Source organism: Microchirus variegatus, assembly GCF_963457635.1.
Source record: "Microchirus variegatus genome assembly, chromosome: 3".
NCBI classification, from domain to species: Eukaryota; Metazoa; Chordata; class Actinopteri; order Pleuronectiformes; family Soleidae; genus Microchirus; species Microchirus variegatus.
Window position 1 is genome coordinate 31,710,605 of NC_139804.1, and position 20,455 is coordinate 31,731,059.

Sequence of the window (20,455 nt, forward strand, 5' to 3'; positions counted from 1 at the left end):
AGGATGGAAACATATCACTGTTATGCCAGTCAAGAGTAAAGAGATTCAAATTTGGCTCATGGTTCGAACCAAGCAGCCATGAACATTTATTTCTAATCTTCATAGTTTTTGAGCTTGGTATCACTCCATTGGGAGCCTGTGGCCAAGTGGAAAGGGAACTTGGCTTGCAACCAGAGGGTTGCCAGTTTGAGTCCCCACCAGGTCAAAAAAAAGGATTCTGTCTTCTGGGAAGGCTTTTAGTAGAGGATGGGTTAAATTCTGTCGATTACATTCTTTGTAATTGTATGTTTTGGGTAACATCTACTACACATCTGTCCGTCCAAGGAGTGGATCCCTCACCTGTTGTTCTCCCTAAGGTTATGAGGGTTTTTCCCCTGGTAGTTTTTCCATACCCTGGTCGAGGGTCTAAGGATAGAGGATGTTACCAACCCTGTGTCCCGTGAGACGAATTGTGTTTTGTAAACTGTGTGGGCTATACAAATACAATTTGACTGATTGCATGATTGATGAATGTAGGACTAATTTATTAACCACCCAAAAAAAACAAAAAAAACCCAGTATAACTGTGAACTTTTAAAGCTCCGAGCACAAGTAGGATGTCCAGCTGGTGGTAAATGCAGCATCTACGTGGACTCATTCACTTCACCTTTTATAGACAGAAGACACTGAAATGTGTGTAGAGAGACAAACATTGTCTTGTGAACATTTTTTTATTGGACAAATTGTGTAACATCTTGAATAATATACATCCCTACATGGCTTTTTATGTTTTCAAGACACCAATACTAGAATTGTGATATTGGAACTCAGTGGGTGTGTGTGTTTTTGTGTGTGTGTGTGTGTGTGTGTGAACAAAAAATAAAAGGTGCACGGCTGCATTACTTTTTTTTTGGGAAAACACTCGGTGCACCATGTCAGTTTCAAATGCATTGCTACAGTGAGGTGAAAAGGGAATCCCTCTTTGGTGCAGAAATGGTTATATATATTGTTATATGATGGTTGTTAGAAAGTGTTTTCCTGTACATTTGGTTTATAAATGAGGCCAATTCTGCAGCCATTGTATATTTAAAAAATAAATATGCAATGTGAATCAATCTCAAAATGATTGGATTTTAGAGGAACTGGTCCTTCAAACTCTTGAGGCTCTATGAACAGAGAGAGAACAACATAAACACCATAAATATGCAGAGAGGTCAGCAGGTCCCTCTTTGTTACATCCAGTGCAAAAGTCTAAGTCAAAGTTCAAGATATGCCACTTTGATGCCTAAGTTTAGCTCAGTATGTAGCCAAGCAGTCTGCCTTCTTTTCCCTCTCCCTCCTGCTCAATTCGTCATCTTCACGCAGCCCCGGAATGTCCTCACCGAGAGACTCTGCTCATGTCTTTTTAAAGTCTTTGTTGAATTTGATCACAAAAGAAGATCCCTGGAAATAAAATAAAAGCTGGAATTAGGCAGAGAGACACACATCAGCCTAAAAAAAAGAGGAACACTGAAGCTAAAAACTAGCTTTAAATAACGCAGACTGGCTGTGCCCAAATCGGCACAAACCATCCATTATCATCCACCGCAGTGTTCATAAAGGGGGGGGGGGGGGGGGTGGACGGACTGGTTGAAGTCTACACAGAGCAGTGAGCAGGGATTGACCTCCGTCAGCGGAAAAGTCTAAACGTACTCTCGCTCGAGTGCTGACTTCATCTGATTTATTTTCTCTTCATGTTTGTTTCTGTGGAAAAGTGCGATGTGAAAAAGACAGCAGAGAGGTCGTAGTGTCGATGAATGAGGCGACAATGTTGGCATCTCGTCACTAAGCCACATTTTCACCACTTTGTTTTCGGGCATTTGAGTCATTTCCATTCTGTCATGGCGTAGTTTAATTTTTTTTAATGAGGGATGACACGATATCGCTTATTCATGTCCGATACTGATACAGCAAGAATCCACTGATCCCGATATACAAGTCTGATACAGTGATTTTTTTTTATTTTTAGCATTATCCGTGTGTAACACATATTCTAAAGAAACAAAACATGACTCTGCAAAATGCTGCTGTTTTGACACTTTTACAGTCAGTAAAAGTTCTGTCCTACATCTGATCCAGTGATTTTGACCAGTATCGGACTAATGCGCTTTTCCACTGTACAGTTTTAGCACGGCTCTGCACGGTTTTGGGTATCAGGCGCGTTTAAAGTTAATTCACAGTACCTCATCAATGTGGGCGGGGTCGACATACCACTAGAGACGAGCAAAACAGTCGTTTTCCGTGTAACTGAATCATTAGAATCAGTTCATTAAAACGATTTGTTCAGAACGTCCTTCATGACGCAGTCACTGAAGTGAAATATGGCTGTGATTCAGCTCATGATCGCCTGCTTTCGGCATTGCCGTCACTAAATACACCAGACTGAAATTTTAGACACTTTCCTTGCTAAAGCCCAATTTATACTTCTGCTTAAAGTGCTCTCCGTAGGTTACACAGAGTCCTCTGCGTCGACGCAGAGCCTGTCGAAGAGCCTCTGCGTCGTCTCCGACTGCACAAAATATTTTTTAAGTGTCCGTCACTCCGTCAAGGGACAACGGAGACGGCAAGAGCTGCGATTGGTCCCCAGGACAGGCCGAGCGAAGCTGCTCTGTGCCGGCTCACAGTGCGCACCGAGCGTCCACAGACGCGGGACTGATCCCCGCCGATAACGCCGCTGCCAAACTATAAATACGTCATATCTTAACACACACAGCACATGTTTAGACTCTAAATGGCCAATTTCTTGCCTCAAATTATCTTTAAACTGCGTTCCGTCACACAGAAAAGTGAGAAACGGCAACTGTTTCAACAACAACAGTCTTTCTCTCTCTTTCTCTCTCGGACACCATTGCTCACTGTAGCCTGAAGCACAACAACCTTGTGCAGCGACCCCTACTGATCAAGCGGGAAATTGCAGCGTGTGTCCGTCACCACGACGCAGAAGTATAAAGGCTCGAGGCGTCTCCGTGGTGACGCAGTCGGATAACGCATTACGTAGTCGGAGAAGTATAATGTGGCCTTAAATGTTGGAGATTAACGCAGGACTGTTTGAAATCTTTTTAAACTGATCTACAGTTCAGCATCGTTTTGGTTTGATTCCTGTGTTGGATGGTCGCGCTCATGACTCCTCCAGTGACAACACTCTATCTCAATCAGTGGTCGGCACACTTTCAGCTCACTTGAAACCTCGCCAGAGCAGGTACTAAATAAAAAGCATTATCACTAATGGAAAAGCAAAAAAAAAAAAAAACCTGCTTCGATTCGAGCCGTGTTGTGCTAAAACTGTGTAGTAGAAAAGCGCCTTAAGTATCATATCGCCTCATCCCTAATTTTTCATATTAGATGGTGTTACACCACTGTCGTGTTTACTTTAGTAACTGCTGCTGGATATTCCGTGCGCCTCACTTCATTTGTGTCTTCTGTACAAACAAAGACAAAACACTTTTCTTGGCGCTGAACCAATTTTTGCGCTTTGAAAAAACGGAATCCCCTGTTGGGTTTTCCAGCGCGTGAGCTCATTAAAGTAAACTCCTTTTTGTCGTGTTTGCTTAATGAAAGAATCCAAAGTGATGAAAGTGCTGCGCATTCCTACAGGCTTTGGTAGAGAAAGTTCAGCGGTTAAAGGAGGACAGGCCAGCAGTGCCAGGCTGAGAGGGAGAGATAGAGATAATAGACAGATAATAGAGAGGCAGAGCACTCGTGACACTATCTCTAGACACCAAAGCACAACCAAGGAGTCAGTTATGTTACTTACACAGATACCACTGCACTCACTCACTGCAGAGCTTACTTCTTCTTCCCGCCTAATGACATACTTTCAGTTTTTTTCTTCTGTGCCTCATTGGACAAAAGACACACCTTTATGTTAGCAAGTTGTTGGATGCATATGTTAATGCATCTGTGTGTGTGTGTGTGTGTGACCCCGCCCCGTGTGAAATGATTTGCTTAACTGAGCATTGGTAGTGTTTTGTTGCTTCAGGTGAAAAAAAAAAAAAGCCTAAATGACAAGCTTCAGTGTGTAGGAAAACACGGATTTGTTTACTCTTTTCTCACAGCAGGAAGCACACATTATTGCCATTATTTGTTTTTTTAACTTTGACATTTTCTCTACTCCCAGTTTGACGTGTCCTCACAGGCAAATTGGCATCTTTGCACCCATAAAGGAAGGAGTCACTTTTGGCTGTTTGTTTGCTGCATGTGTGTGCAGGCTTTAATTCCCGTCCTTCTTCAACACGTTCCGTCCCCCCCCCCCCGAGGTCAAATCATGATATCATTGTTTCCACAGTGTTGAAAACAGAAACTCTAAATAACAACACTGTTGTCATATTATAATAATTTTACTCGATGTGTTTATGAGGGGTTCGACGTGTTGGGAAATTCGGGGGAAGGGCAATTAGTAAAAAAAAAAATGTGTAAAGATGTCAATTTGCAGGACACAGGAGTTTATGTCGTCTGCTTCAAGGATCTAAGAAAGTGCTGTATGTAAAATATAGATATATATACATATATATATATATGCACTCTTTTCATTTCTCTCTCTGTTACAGAAAGGGAAAATATATACATACATAAATAAATGCCCCCTAATCTTAAAGGTGCCATATGTAAGAATGTGGCCAAAAACGGTCACTACATTCAAATTCAAAATACCGAGGTCTTTTAGGTTTCGTTTTCTGACCTAACTGGCAACCCGTGGTTGCTCGGCAGCTGAGACTGCAATGATTGGTAGGCGGTGGTAGGTGGCGCCACATGCCAAAACATGAATTCATAACATAAACATGTTTTGCAGTCTGCAAAAGATTTTTTTTAATGCAAATATTTTGTCTGTACTGTTGTTGTTGGTGAGTTCAGTTTGTTATATGAACATTATTCCTGAGTCTCTGTGACATATTAGGAGGATTTTATTGCCAGTTGCTTTAGATTTATTACATAATGCACCTTTAAGAAAACTAGTTCAGTAGTTTTGAATAATCCTGCTACGAGACAGACAAACTGACAGACAAACAGAACTGGCTCTACCTCTGTCATGGCATCATCGATCTGTTTCAGCTCCTCGTAGTGATCGCGGGAGTCTCTCAGAGGCTGAACCATGATCTCCTCTATCTGAGGGAACAGCTGTAGGAAAACACAGATGAAGTATGAACGTCACCTGCTTTTCAGAGACACCACCACCACCACCGTGGAATAAACACACACACACACACACACATGGCCGTACTGATAAAGCTCTACCTTCATGACAGTCTCAAACATTGGAATGAGGACAAACTTGATGAATCCAATCTGAGCGGTGGGTTTGGTGACTTTGTCTCGGTCCATGAAGGGAGCCACAGGGAGACCCTCAGACTTCTCCCTGTCACTCTGAGAAAAAAAAAAAAAACACAAACAAGGAAGTATTCAGAAGAACTTCCTGAAAGAGTTATTTCCCCTAAGCTGACGGCAACAAATCACCTGCATGAAGTACTCCTCCAGTAGACAGTCCACCCATGGCTCGGCGACCTCAGTTGGCCTCACTTCGTTGGAAATATCGCAGCACTTGATTAGAACCATCTTCAGCTGAAAACACACACACACACTGATGACATCAATCCAAACTATGGTCAGCTGCACAGAAGCCTATTCATTAACGAATCACCCACAGTACATCATGTGAATGCCTCCTCTATTACATTAATAATCTAATAAACTCATTTGGCTTCGTCTTCTGATTACAGCGCACATGACGTTAAAAAGTCCCTCTTGTTCTGAGGTCAGGTCTCGTACGGACAGCTCGCGTCGGACGGGGATTTCCCCTGCGACATACGTACGCATGTCACGTGCTCCTCGTTGGTGAAGTCAAAGTTGTCCACTTTTTGCTTGAAGGAGTCCAGTATCTCGCCATGTCTGGCCATGTCAGTGGCCAGAATGAGGGTGATGATTGCCTGGAAACAAAAATGGAAGCTTGTATGAGAACTTTGTGTAGCCCTGTGGAAAATCTAGAAGACAAAAGCTCTGAATGTTCATAAAAAAATATTAATACATAATATGATACATTCATACATGCTATAAATAGGAGGTTAAAAAGGTACTACTTGAATATTCAAACTTCTAAATACAATTTTGTGTATTGTGTTAACGGATTTAAAATGTACATTTTGTCTCTAACTCGGGAGAGTGAAGCAGCTGCAGAATTAACTAAATTTGGTATTTATGAATATTTTGCCGGCTATAGGGTATGAGTTTTATTTTTATTTAATGAGATTTAAAGGGACACTGTGTAGTATTTATGGGTTTATATAACCCAAAATCCATTTTTTTATACATATTATGTGCTCCTGCATTGTCTAGTCACTGTATAATAGTTTGTGTTTCATTTTTGTAGTGTTTCAAAAAGTCATGTAAAATAACATGGTCGCGGGCCGCGGTTGCATAGCCACTGTTAGCAGCGAGACGCCATGTTTCTACGGGAGCCTGTAAGGACAAACGCGAAAGAACAAATCAAGCGTCGCTTTAATTGTAGCGGAAGTCCCGCCTCCTCTCTCTCCGCTTCGTCTGCTGCGGCCGCGGTAGCTCGCCCTCTCCCTCGCCTCACGAACCTCATCTGCTGACACGGAGAAAGACGACGAGGACGACATTTGACCTGCTGAGGACACCGTTGCGCTCAGGGAAGGGAGGGGGTGAGCAGAGGAGCAGTTCTTTGTTGTAAATTTCAGCCTCTCCTCTAGATAAACTACTTACTTCACCTTTAATGGAAATTATTTGAGTGTGGAATTTAATGTGCACAGGAAGTGTGTCTTTTGTTTGTGGTGGGTTTATCCAATAAGATGTTTGGAATACTGTTTGACCATTTACAACTGAAGAATATTGATTTGATGATTTGAATGTCTGATTTTAATGTGAATATAAGTAAATTGTTATTTTTCTAAATCAAGTATGAATATTCATTTTCTTATCTTATGGTGGTTACATCTGTTGGTTATCTGGGAACGTGTACGGAGGTTTATTGCACATAATTTAAATTTGTTTTACTGTCCTGTTAAACTAGACACATATTCATAGTTATATATTTTAGATTGTCTCCAAATCAGTTGTTTTACCTGTCGGATCTGTTTGAACGACTCAGGATCCACATTTGCAAAGATGTTGCACTCAGGAAGTGACAGGATCTGGAAGGCCACGGCACAGTGATGGTTCTCCAGGGGGGAGATGTCATTGTAGCGCACTGCCAGCTCTGTGCGGGCGTTGATTTGATAGCTGACAGATGAATGACAAATATTAAATAAATATATGGCAGCCCTATTTGAACTACCTTGAACCATTCTTAGATTGTTGTACAAGGAGTCTCTTAAACCTGGATTTCTGTGGCCCCATCTTAATCTCTGTTGGCATGAGCTGTACCTAATGACAGATTGATAGTATTTTTCCCTGATAAAAGTCCCTGCTTGCCAAAAAAAAAAAAAAGCCGCTTGAAAAGAAGCTGATAATCTAAATCAGCATGTTTTCATACCAGAACTCTCTCCGTGTTGAACTTGTCTCACAGTCCATTGACAGCCGTGTTGTGCAGAGGATGTCAAAACAAACCGGGGTCAATGGGCGTCAGCGCCGCTCTGTGTGTAAACAACGCCGCAGATATAGAATAGTGATGTCTTACGTGTTGTTGTAACCGGGGTGGTCCAAGTCGTGACACACTGCAGCTGTCATTAAAATGCCCATATCAGTGAGAGTCAGCTTCTCCTGGAGAGGAATCGCAATATTAGAAAATGCAAAATGACTTTGACCTTATTTGTTCTTTTTTGTGTGTGTGTTAAATGCAAATTAAATGCAGGATAATTCACTACAGCGTTCTGGCGAACGGGATGCGTACCTGTAGGTTGCAGAGGTGAATCATGCCGTACATCATCTGGCTCACGCAGAAGCAGTGGCGGAAGTTGTGGAAGGGATTGTTACGGTAATTCTCCTGAATTCCCAACTTTGAAGACAGAAAGTGATTCCTTCAGTGTGCTTGGTGCAAAAAGGTTTTATTAAAAATGCTTCGAACCTGTGGAATAATGTATAAAAATGGTTTATATTTGCAATATTCTATTTAAACTTTAAAGTGAATGGCTATCGGTTAAAAGTATTAGTGACATAAGTTCACGTAGTTTATTTGTTGTTGCTAGCATCACATCGTTTATGCAAAAAAGTATGATTTTGTAATGCAGGACTATTTGTAATGCAGGACGTACATTGCAAAGTGCATTTAAAAAAAAAAAAAATTAAAGAAATTGCAATTATTTTCGCCTTAAGATTTTAGATATGGGTTGAGCATGGCCGTATGGTGTGCATCCTTGATCTTCACATTTTTTGGAGTAATTTAAATATTCGCTGATTTATCACGCTACACCAGGCAGACAGTGGCTCATCAGCAGCAGCTGCGCTGTCTGGAGCGGGGAGGTGGGAGTGAAGACGCTGTCCTCGCGGTGGGTGAGACATTTTCACACAGTTCAACACAGAACATCGTGTTATACTGAAACGACGAGGTGTCCATTCACCAATAAGCGAGCACATATTTATGTAGCATTAGCATGCCTCTATTTTGCAGCTAACTTGACAAACCTGTTTCCAAAGGTAAGCTAGCGAAGCTACGATTAACATTAGCGTAGGGCTAACATAATACAAACACTGTGCAACATCATAATTTTTTTAATTTTTAGATTAGCATTAGCATAGCTTATTATGTTAGCCTTTACGTTCCTTATCATGCATTACCATAACTGAAAAATCTTCTTCAGCTCACACTATAGGAGTACATACTTCCTACAGGCGCCATTTGAATAGACTGGTTGTAATGTAAATATTGGTGTAAATGAGCTTTAGCTTCAGCCTTTTTTTTTCTTGTAGGATGAAGCCGTTGTCTTTAAAATGAACTGAAATAGATGAATATCATTGTCCTGTATTGTTTTAACTTTACCAGCCAGCGTTTGAGTGTTATGGGGTTCATGCTGAATTCCTTCACCAGGCCCAGGTCATGGTACATATACTCCAGGCAGCTCAGCATCTGCAGCAACAAAAGACAGCAGAGATTACTGGCTTGGTTGACTTGGAATGGAAAACGGGTGATACGGAGTTAAGTTGTGATATCAACAAACCTCATTGTGTTCCCAGTGCCAGACGTCAAAAGTTGGCTTCTTCAAAGCCTCGATGGTCTCCTGAGACAGTGTGTACTGTGTGTGGCCAACAGAAACAGAAGCATTAGACGATCGGGAGTGAGCTTTGTCACATAATAGACCGTGGACACACTGTACCTTTGGATAATTGGGGACATCACGTCTGGGAGTGACCTTCTTCCCGTCGTCGGAGAAGTTGTATTTGCATGGACAGTTAACTCTGAGGTCATGAGGGAAAGAAAAAAGGTTGTTTTTAGATTTTATTGGAGTTGCAGCAGATGTGGTGCCCGGGTGCAGACGTCAAACTCGCCTGCCGCCACCTCTTGAAGCCATCTCATCCCGTAGCTTCTTCAGATCGTTCTTGCACTTCTCAATCTCCACCACTTTCAAGCCCTCCACTGAAAAAAAAACAAAACATGTGTTTCCAGCAGAGTTCACATTGAGCTCAGTGGTGACTCAAAAAACACGGTCGAAAAACGAAACCCACTCACATTCAACTCTCTTCTCCAGCATGGCCAGCCTGTTGGTGATCTCAGTCTTCAGCTCGTTGATGCGAAAGGCTCTGTGACATAAAGTCAAATCATAACTACAACAACAACAAAATAATAAGGGAATGAAGAGTGAAGCAGGGACTTGAAAGGTGGTCTAATTTAGACTTGCCTCAATGGGTTTCAACATGTTTACCACTGAAATGCCCCGGTGCCAGGTATGTGTAAGTTATATGTAAGCTATGTGTTAGGGAGGGTTGGGGAAGGAAGGGGTGCGAGCTTCAGCCATAACATCAACAACTGCCGTTGTTACCTGCTGAACTGCTCAGCCACCTGGGACAACACGTTCTGAAACATGTCCTCCTTCTCTGCAGACACAAAAAAACACCACATCCTGATAAATCACCAGTGAAGCAACAAACACTTTTCACACACACACTTTCAAACTTGTGCCGCGTCTTAGAGAGAAGAGCAAAGACACGTTACCTCCAAGTTGACCAGCAGACATAGGGACGACTTTGTACAAGGAGCTGCAGGGAAATCACACGGGCAACTGTTACTTTTCAACTTAAAGTGTCTTTATGGTCACTTTTGTCACACAACACCTTATATGGACATCCTGGGGGGGGGGGGGGGGGGGTTTGTTCCTAAAAACGAGCCAAGCAAACTTTGAACTGTGACCCATTTCCAGATTTCACAAATTCAATCTGATTTTAAAGGTGCATTATGTAATAAATCTAAAGCAACTGGCCATAAAATCCTCCTAATATGTCACAGAGACTCAGGAATAATGTTCATATAACAAACTGAACTCACCAACAACAACAGTACAGACAAAATATTTGCATTAAAAAAAATATTTTGCAGACTGCAAATCATGTTTATGTTTTGAAATCATGTTTTGGCATGTGGCGCCACCTACCGCCGTCTACCAATCATTGCAGTCAGTAGAGTCTCAGCTGCCGAGCAACCACGGGTTGCCAGTTACGTCTGAGCTGCAATAGTGGAGAAAACTAAACATAAAAGACCTCGCTATTTTGAATTTTGGTGTAGTAACAGTTTTTGGCCACATTCTTACATATGGCGCCTTTGCCTATAGGCTGTGCTGAAATAAAAGACATAAGACACTCTTATAGCCTTTTGTATATACTGTATGTTTAAACATGGAATAAATCCGCCAAAATGCTCTGTGTTCTAAGGGTTCATTTGAGTTGTTTGTGGTGGACTGTCCAGGACCAGGGTTTCTCAATCCTGGTCCTTGGGAGCCATTGTTCTGCATGTTTTAGGTTTGAATCAGGTGAGTTTGAGCAGGGAAAGATCTAAAAAATGCAGGATAGTGGCTTCCCAGGACCAGGAGTGAGAAAACCTGGTCCAGGGTGTATACTGGCCCTCAATGGACATATGTATATATGTATGGAAAGATAAATCAATACAACATAGAGATATAGATATATTACTTTGGAGAGTTGGTCGGCATGGTGGGATCAATGGAGACCAAGGCACCTTCTGGGTCCACCATCATAATGGCTGTGTTCCTATTGGGATAAGAGGGAAAATGTATATATAATTATCTGTAGCTGTGTACTTTTACACAATTCTATCTCAGTTCTATCATTTCTTGTACATGCTTTTGTTTTTAAGGTTTTACGTACAATAGCTGACCTTTAACTGTTGATTTAAATCACAGCTGCACACTACATAATTCACTCAATAGAATCTCTCGTTTTATCTTGGACATAGTGCACTGTTAGCAGTTAAAACATTGGTAATCCACTTCAAGGGAAGGACGGGAAAGATGCCAACTGCCGAGTATGAAGAGTTTATCTTCCTCAGTAAAGGCAGACGACAAATCTCTGTTGCCTCATTATCCGCTTTGATGTTTCCCGACCAAAGGAGCATGTCTGCAGAACTGTTACTGTTCGAGTCTCTTTTGATATCGTGCTCTGCTCCTCAATTTGTTTTGAATTCTCTGAAGAAGAGACGTGAAAACATCCTCGCATGAATGAACGAGTGAGAATCGTCACAGGACAAACCTGGGAATGTTTGACGAGGAACACAGAAGCTCCTTGATGTCACATGGACTGCAGTGTCGACTGAACACCACCTTGGAGACACAAACACAGATTTGTATTAAATCAACTGTTTTTTTTTTTTTTGTACATTACATCTTACTGGGGGAGGAAGCCTTTTCTCTGGTTCACAAATCTAGCACAGTGTAATCTGTGTCTGTGTCACACCTGCACACCGCTGCACACAAGCAGCTGCTGAGGAGATGATCGAGTTTCATGTGTTTTTTTTCGGCAGCGTCAAGTAAAAGGGTTTGTTTCATGGCTGGTTCCACACGTGAACGAACTCAAGTCGGAAAAGAGAGACAGAGACCAATGAAGGAAAGTAAAGACGAGAGGAAGAGACGACAACTTTATCCGACTTTTGCCATGTGAAAATAAATCAGAAGCCATTTTTGTCTGCGGATGTAGTTTGCACCTTCTCTAGTGTAGTCTTTTATAACAAAAGTCACAAAAGTATGTGTGTACTGTATATTTATCATACACTACCGTTCAAAAGTTTGGGGTCACTAAGAAATGGCCTTATTTTTGAAGGAAAAGCACTTTTTTTCACTGAATATAACATTAAATGAATCAGAAATACACTCTATACATTGTTAATGTGGTAAACGACTATTCTAGCAGCAAACGTCTGGTTTTTAATGGAATATGTACATAGGTGTATAGAGGCCCCTTTCCAGTGTTCTAATGGTACATTGTGATTGCTAATCGCATTAGAAGGCTATTGGATGATTAGAAAACCCTTGTGCAATGATGTTAGCACAGCTGAAAACGAAAGGGCAAAATTATTATTTTGAATAAAAATCATTATTTCTAATCTTGTCAATGTTTTGACTATATTTTCTATTAATTTTGCAACTCGTTTGATGAATAAAAGTGTGACTTTTAATGGAAAACACAAAACAATTGTATAGGTGACCCCAAACTTTTCAACGGTAGTGTACATCACTTATTATTGTATTTGTTGGTTCACCAGTTCTGGCAGAAAGAAGGACAGAAAAACAGGCAAAATCATATGAAAGAAGTAAAAGTCTGTTAAAAAAAATAAAAATAATAATAATAATAATTGGGAACAAAATGAGCTGACGTGATCTGAACTCTCATGTGTGTATTTTTAGGTATTTATCACTATCTTTTTAGCCTGGGCAGTGTTTATTCCCTCCCAAATGCCTTGTAGTGTTTCCTCATGCACTCGGGATTTGTGTGTGTGTGGAGAAACTGAATTGCCCTAAGGGTATAAATAAAGTTTTCTTTATCTGCAGACCCTGAGCAAAAGCTGCGATCAACGAGCAGGTGTAGCAGACAAACACGACGTCTGTGGTCGTGGGCTGGGTGCTCTTCAACAGACATGTGTCATGGCCAGCTCTCTACTTGAAGACACTCCTGTACTTCACCGGATCAGCAAGTGCTTTCACTTGGATTGATCTCATGTATGTTTGGAATGCTAAATCAGGAATCTGAAGCCTGAAAAAAAAAAGTTTTTTAATCCTCTGTTATTATCATGACCTTGAAGATGATACACTTTATTTTCCCCACCATAGTTTTTGCAGCGTAACTGCTGAATCCATCATTTCGCTCACACTTTTCTCACCCCCCCCCAGAGGTGTCAGTGAGAAAAGTGTGGCGTAAGCTTCTACTAACAGGTGTTTTGTTTCTGTCAGTAACACCTGAAAGATAAACCGCTCTGCAAGACCATGTGAATTTATCTCCTCCTCAGGCGACTGAGTCCACAGGGGGAAAACCCTCCTGTGTGAATGGAAATTACAATTTAATGACCGTAGCTAACGGGAGGTGACTTTTCATTTAAACTCCTATTTAAAATCCAATCAGGCTTAATACACAGCCCAAAATAATCTAGAAGTTAACGTAAAGTATTGTACATTGAAGTTCTTTAAGTGTATGGAATATCTATTATTTTTAATTGTTACTTAGTACTTACTACAATATATCTATATATCTCTCTATATATAGAGAGATATATATATAATAGAATATAAATAATAATAATGGGATGCTAATAATCTAGTGATAGGGAAGTTATATTATGGTAATAACAAAACATGCACAATCCAGATTATTTGATGTTCTTTAAGTGTATGGAATCTATTTTTGTTACTTAATACTTACTACAATATATCTAGCTATCTATAGATATATAGATAGATAGATATATAGAAGATATACAATATAAAGCCCAATGGTATGGTAATAATCTAGTGATAGGGAAGTAATATTATGGTAATACCAAAACATGCATAATCCAGATTATTTGATGTATGGAATATCTATTATTTTTAATCGTTACTTAATACTTACTAATATATATAGAATAGAATCATATATATATATATATAATAGAATAGAAAGCCTAATGGTATGGTAATAATCTAGTGATAGGGAGGTAATATTATGGTAATACCATAGTAGTTGTGCTGCAATTCCCAGCTTTGCAATTACAGTGTGACAGTGAGAAGAATTTTAAAAATGTTACCGTGTTTTTGTCAATAATAGTAATATCAGTAATATCCGGTTCGCCATTTTTATATTTGTGAATCAAAGTTGATTAAAAAAAAATATAACTAAAATAATATGAAATTCACGCTCCCTTAGGTCCCACACACATTTTTCTTTGTCATTAGCCAACAATTACTTGGCCATTGCTACAGAAATAAGCGACATCAAATATTACAACATTATTAATATACTGTAACTTTACTGCACTGATACTGTACTCTCATTTAACGTAAACTGTTACCCATATTTGTTGAATTTCTATTAAACCTGACCTTTGTTCGTCTCACTTTAAATCAGTGTTTCCCACTCCTGCATTATTTTAGCCACAACACACCTGATTCACATCAGTGGGTGATATCCATCCTGATAACCAGCTGATCATTTGAACCAGGTGTGTTGGAGCAGGGCAGCATCTAAAATAACCCAGGGCAGGCAGTGGGTCCCCGACGACCAGGACTGTGAAAACACTGACTTAAAGCCCTAATAAAATATACAGAGTATATAACATTTCCATGGGAATTTGGACGTACCTTTTGCACCTTCCCGCCCACATCCAGGTAAATGGTTTTTGGAGCGTAGGAGGAGGAGCTGGAGCCCATGTCGACCTCCCTCTCCTCTCTGACACACCCGCACTGACTTGGGTCCGGATCGCTGACTGAATGAACCCGGACAGCTTTTAAAAAAAAACCTGGTGTTTTATTTTTACTGGGCTTGACAAGTCTGGGGAAAGAAACACAAGAGGCAAACACTCATTTTTTTCTAATGCATATACATATTTATATATATAGACAGACAGAGAGAGAGATGTGAGTATAAAGCTTGACAAGAACAATTAAAAATAAGAAGCACAACGAGTCTGCAAAGCTGCAAAAATCAACCAAAATAAAACACGGAAAAAAGACACCAATTCCCATGATGCACAGTTCTATGATGCAAAGAGTAAAACACCCACTTCCAATATATATATATATATATTTAGTGCAGTTTGAAAAATGACATTTAATATCTAAAAACTAATAGTAATAATAATACAAAAAAAAACTTACAGCGTCAGCAGTGAAGCTTCCCTGTGGAGAGTGAAGGAAATGTCCCAGGAGCTGAGGATGCAGCTGACTCACATGCAGACGCGCTCAGACACAAACATATGCGCAAAGAGAGCGAGAGACACACACGCACAGAGAGAGAGAGAGAGAGAGAGGATGTGGGTTATAGAGCAGGTGAGGAAGGGTATGTATGAGGGAGACGGTGGGGTATGGAGTACTATGAATTATAATTAGCACTCTCAATGGTTGCCCAGGGGGACTGTTACTATGGAACGAAAAAAAAAAAAAAAAACTACAACAACAACAAAAAAAAAAACCTTATCATCTTAAGTGGTTGATGGCTTTTACCTGTGCTGGTCCACAGACGTCTTATCCACACACACACACAAACACACTGACTCATATAGTTTTATGAACATGCAGCGGGTTGTTGATTCCAAACAGTGATCTGATTAAAATCCTCCTCATGTTCATTTGAAAAAAAACAACAACTTTTATTGGCCTGAGAGACACATAACAAAACACTGACCAGTGCCTGGACAGTCACACTGAGGAGGAGCTGACTTCTGAACAAGCGGCTTTTGTTCTCTGTGTGAGTGATGCAATTTTTATATCAGTTAGAGTGAGATTGTATATGTATTCATGCTGGTTTCTGTGTGTGTGTGTGTGTGTGTGTGTGTACTGCTCCCTCTCGTCCACTCATCCACTCCAGAGCTAAGAGCCGGTGGTCCAGCAGATGGTTTGGTCAGATGAGGTGAGCGGAGGCACTTGAGGAGATTTCAGAGCATTTTTTTTTTTTAAGCATCCCTTTATGACAGAGCGAGGACACTGAAATAAACTATAACTATGTAAGTGTCCAACCACACGACATAATACACACATTGTTCCCAGACAGTGACCCCAAATCAAATCACAATTTTTAATTTCCCTTTCATGTACAGGGTGTGTGTGTGTGTGTGTGTGTGTGTGTGTGTGTGTGTGTGTGTGTGTGTGTGTGTGTGTGTGTGTGTGTGTGTGTGTGTGTGTGGTGTGTGTCGACCCTCAGTGGGCCCCCTCTTTCTTTAAGAACCAGTGGAAACAGTTGTATTGTGGAACATATGGAACAGTCTAACAGAGAAAATTAAAGCAGAGTCAAAAAAAAAAAAAGAATATACAAAATACAAAAAACAGATGGAGAACAGTGGTTTAATCCAGGACGGTGATGGGAATGGTTGTGTTTAAAGCCAGACAGAAATAAGATGTACAACATTATTAATATTCTGTAAGCTTACTGTACTGATACTGTACTCTCGTTTAACGTAAAGTGTGACCTATTTGTTTAATTTCTATTAAATATTGACGTATGTTGAAATATTTTCATCTCACCTTAAATCAGTGTTTCCCACTCCTGCATTATTTTAGATGCTGTCCTGCAAACAACACACCTGATTCAAATCAGAGGGTGATTATGAGCCTTTTTCAGAGCCTGAATCAGGTGTGTTGGAGCAGGGCAGCATCTAAAATAATGCAGGGCAGGCAGTGGGTCCCCCGACGACCATGATTGTGATGGAAATGGTCATGTTTAAAGGCAGAAGTGTTCTTGTGTTGTTGTGAGAACATTCAGAACCTTGTGTAAAATACTGTAAACATGTAAATATTTGGTCATGAGATAAAGTAATGTATAAATTGAGTTGTGTGTAACAGGAATAGGGATAAGTACATTTATACTTCTGCCCACTCCTTTTCAAAACATGTGACGAGATGTAAATTCAGAGTTTTTTTTCTCAGAATTCCAATGTTTTAATCTCAGAATTCCAACATTTGAATCTCAGAATTCTGAGATTAGAATCTCAGAATTCCAACATTTTAATTTCAGAATTATGACTTTACAATCTCAGAATTCCAACATTTGAATCTCAGAATTATGAGATTCAAATGTTGGAGATTACAATCTCAAAATTCTGAGATTAGAATCTCAGAATTCCAACGTTTTAATATCAGAATTCCAATGTTTTAATTTCAGAATTCCAGCATTTTAATTTCAGAATTCCAGCATTTTAATCTCAGAATTCCAACATTTTAATCTCAGAATTCTGACATTAATTTCAGAACTCCAACATTTTAATCTCAGAATTCCAACATTTTAATCTCAGAATTCTGACATTAATTTCAGAATTCCAACATTTTAATCTCAGAATTTCAACATTTTAATCCCAGAATTCTAACTTTTTTAATCCCAGAATTCTGATTGTACAATCTCAGAATTCCAACATTTTAATCTCAGAATTGCAACATTTTAATCTGAGAATTCTGACTTTAATCTCAGAATTCATGCTGTTTTATTATTATTTTGTTTAATTTTCTGTGGCCAAACTCATCCATATACTGCAGATTAATCGCAATGTTGATAACATTTTCAACATTATTACCAGTAATACTCAGTGATAAAAAAAATATTAATCACTCTGTTGTGTGAAAAACTGCATTCAAGTATTTGCTGTTTCATAAAATATGGGAATATTCGATCTGCTCAGACCTTGAGCAGATATTTTTGATTAAACACAGACAATCATATGAGAGAAATCATGTAATGTAAGATTTCGGGTCAAATATAGTAAATATTTGGATCCAATAAGTCACATTTTCTGCCAAGATTAGCTTTTTAAAGCCTCTACTCTTCTTTTTCTTCAGTGCATTAATCTAATTGGACTCCAAAAGCCTGTGCATTACGTTACATTTCCTGGTCAGCCAAAACAAAAGGCCTTCCAACAACGGAGCCACAATAACGCCACCCTCTTCTCCTGAGAGTTTTCACATCGACGGGCTTGTGTGAACAAGGACATCAGTGCGAAGACTCGAGCAGGAGGCAAGAGGAGGTCATTAATTAGCGATGGAGAGCATCATGCGTACATTGTCTATAATGAGCACACACACACATGACACCTATACCCACTCACACACCTGTGAAAACATCGTCAAAGCAACTTTTTATGATCTGAGGATATTTCATTTTCCACTTAGGTGACCGACACCTGCTGACACGTGTTGAGTTCCCATGAGACTTCAGAGGTGTCAAACTGGCGGCACGTGGACCACATGCGGCCCCCGCATTCGATCATGACATAATGAACACATGGCCCGCAAAACAAAAGTATTAAAGGTGCTTTGTGTAATATATCTAAAGCAACTGGCCATAAAATCCTCCTAATATGTCACAGAGACTCAGGAATAATGTTCATATAACAAACTGAACTCACCAACAACAACAGTACAGACAAAATATTCCCATTAAAATAATATTTTGCTGACCGCAAATAATGTTTATGTTTTGAAATCATGTTTTGGCATGTGGCGCCACCTACCGCCGTCTACCAATCATTTGCAGTCAGTAGAGTCTTAGCTGCCGAGCAACCACGGGTTGCCAGTTACGTCTGAGCTACAATGGCGGAGAAAACGAAACCAAAAAGACCTCGGTATTTTGAATTTGAGTGTAGTAACCGTTTTTTTTGGCCACATTCTTACATATGGCACCTTTAAATATATTTTGCCACATTGTCCAGAGTGGTTTTTACTTAATTACTTACTACTTAATTTCTCTGTTTTTGCATAACTAGATTTATTTTTTAGCATCAAAATATGTTATTATTGTGAAGTTTATGCATCGTTCCCTATCAAAACAAAGACTTTTATTTTGAAACTGTGGAATGTGATCATGAATATCTTTTATTTTTGCGATATGACACAATATTGTGCCATAATTTGTATAATTCCAGACGCTCATTGACCCCCAGGTCATTTGAGTTTGACCCCTCTGTGGTAAACCTGAGAGGTCACGCGTCACGGATCTGTGCTGCAGGTGCCCCCATGGTAATTTGCCGTGGGAATAATAAACAACTCCTTATATGGACATCCTGGGGTTGTGCGTTCATAGGTCACATATTCAGGATTTAAAAAAAAAAAATGTACATTGCATTTTTAGTAGTGGTTTAAAGGAGCAATAATTGTGCAGAAGTCACAAAATAGAGCATTTTTCTTTTCTTCCTGTTTATAAAAATTAACTCATTAACTCACTCATTTTGAGTGCTTTTTGTTGAGGTGTGTTTAAATAGTTGGTAAAAATTACATTTTTGCTTAGGTTGTGCTGAAAAAAAGGATATAAGACACTCTGTATTGCACATTCTTTTATAGCCTCTGTATATACTGCATGTTTAAATGTAATGGAATGGAATATGAATGGAAAAAGCAGCCAAAATGCTCTTGTGTTCTTTTTTTCCTCTATACGCTACTTGCTGTTTTCATCATTTCAGCCTTTTTTTTATCCCGCTCATCCTGACGTAATGACAGTGGAGCAGCATCTTCCCAGTTTTTTATCACACTGTGCGTCGTCTTCTTCTTCTTCCAGACGCCTGCTCGAGCTCTGTTGTTGCGTATTCACGCCGTTTTGTCGACCAAAGACATAAAAGAGCACACGGCTGCCCACATCAAAACAGACGAGCGTCATTTGCTTATGCGACCCCTTATAAGACTCCTCACACCTCCGGTGACGGAAAAAACCACCGTCCGGGCACAAAAGCGGCAAAATCATGCAGATTTTCAGGGACAAAAGACGTCCAGCTGGTCGTGTGAAGGGAACAAATTATCCTGATAATAGTGATGGACCAGGCCACTGTGAGCTCAGCACGTCCTTTAATCTCTTTTAAGTCATGCTGCTTAAAAAATAAAAGCAGGTAAACTAATGAATAATTAAGCAACAAATTAAGCAGTTATTACTCTTGTGCCACGTGTCATTTTTTTCCAGTTAAATATTATAATCAAAAGTCTATTCATAGGAAATCATTTAGAGGATGGATGATTGAACTGATTGCGCTCATTCAGACCTGATTGTGGATCAAATCTACAGTAAAGCCTCCTCTTGATATAAATGTGTCCTATATTTGTTTCTCTATGTTTAGATCTCTTTTTAAACCATGATTAAAGTATAGCCAAGGATTTGAGATTTGATTGTCATTGACCTTCAAATGTCAAGCAAATGGAGCCCGAGGCCCTGATGAGAGAGGATTTATTCATGTTTCCATCCGTTTGTTTGTTTATCTCTTCTTTAGGTAAAAGCCAACGGAATAAAGAGTCTTGACGCACAGCTGTACAGAAGAAGAAGAAGAAGAAGAAGAAATAAAGGTGCAATTTCAAGCAAAACCATCTTTCTGGAACCCTCCCTCACATGT

At 39.8% G+C, this 20,455-nt stretch overlaps 1 protein-coding gene across 5 annotated transcripts; it reads right to left on the bottom strand.

Annotated features, from left to right (window-relative positions):
- Nucleotides 1-1,345: 1,345 nt before the first annotated feature.
- pde9ac (phosphodiesterase 9ac) lies at nt 1,346-14,837 on the bottom strand (the record flags this gene model as incomplete). Of its 5 annotated transcripts, none has more annotated exons than XM_083887281.1 (18): nt 1,346-1,422; nt 5,038-5,133; nt 5,251-5,379; nt 5,470-5,574; nt 5,826-5,939; nt 7,095-7,251; nt 7,649-7,731; nt 7,862-7,966; nt 8,948-9,034; nt 9,126-9,200; nt 9,282-9,363; nt 9,454-9,541; nt 9,635-9,705; nt 9,945-9,999; nt 10,118-10,161; nt 11,089-11,166; nt 11,665-11,735; nt 14,742-14,837. In XM_083887281.1, 18 exons carry the CDS (start codon nt 14,808-14,810, stop codon nt 1,375-1,377), a joined length of 1,557 nt encoding a protein of 518 aa, XP_083743407.1. The 5 variants fall into 5 exon arrangements, with proteins under 5 accessions (XP_083743407.1, XP_083743408.1, XP_083743406.1 ...); XM_083887282.1 differs by lacking the exon at nt 1,346-1,422 and adding an exon at nt 3,805-3,855; XM_083887280.1 differs by lacking the exon at nt 1,346-1,422 and adding an exon at nt 3,805-3,858 and having other exon boundaries at nt 14,742-14,810.
- Nucleotides 14,838-20,455: the final 5,618 nt, after the last annotated feature.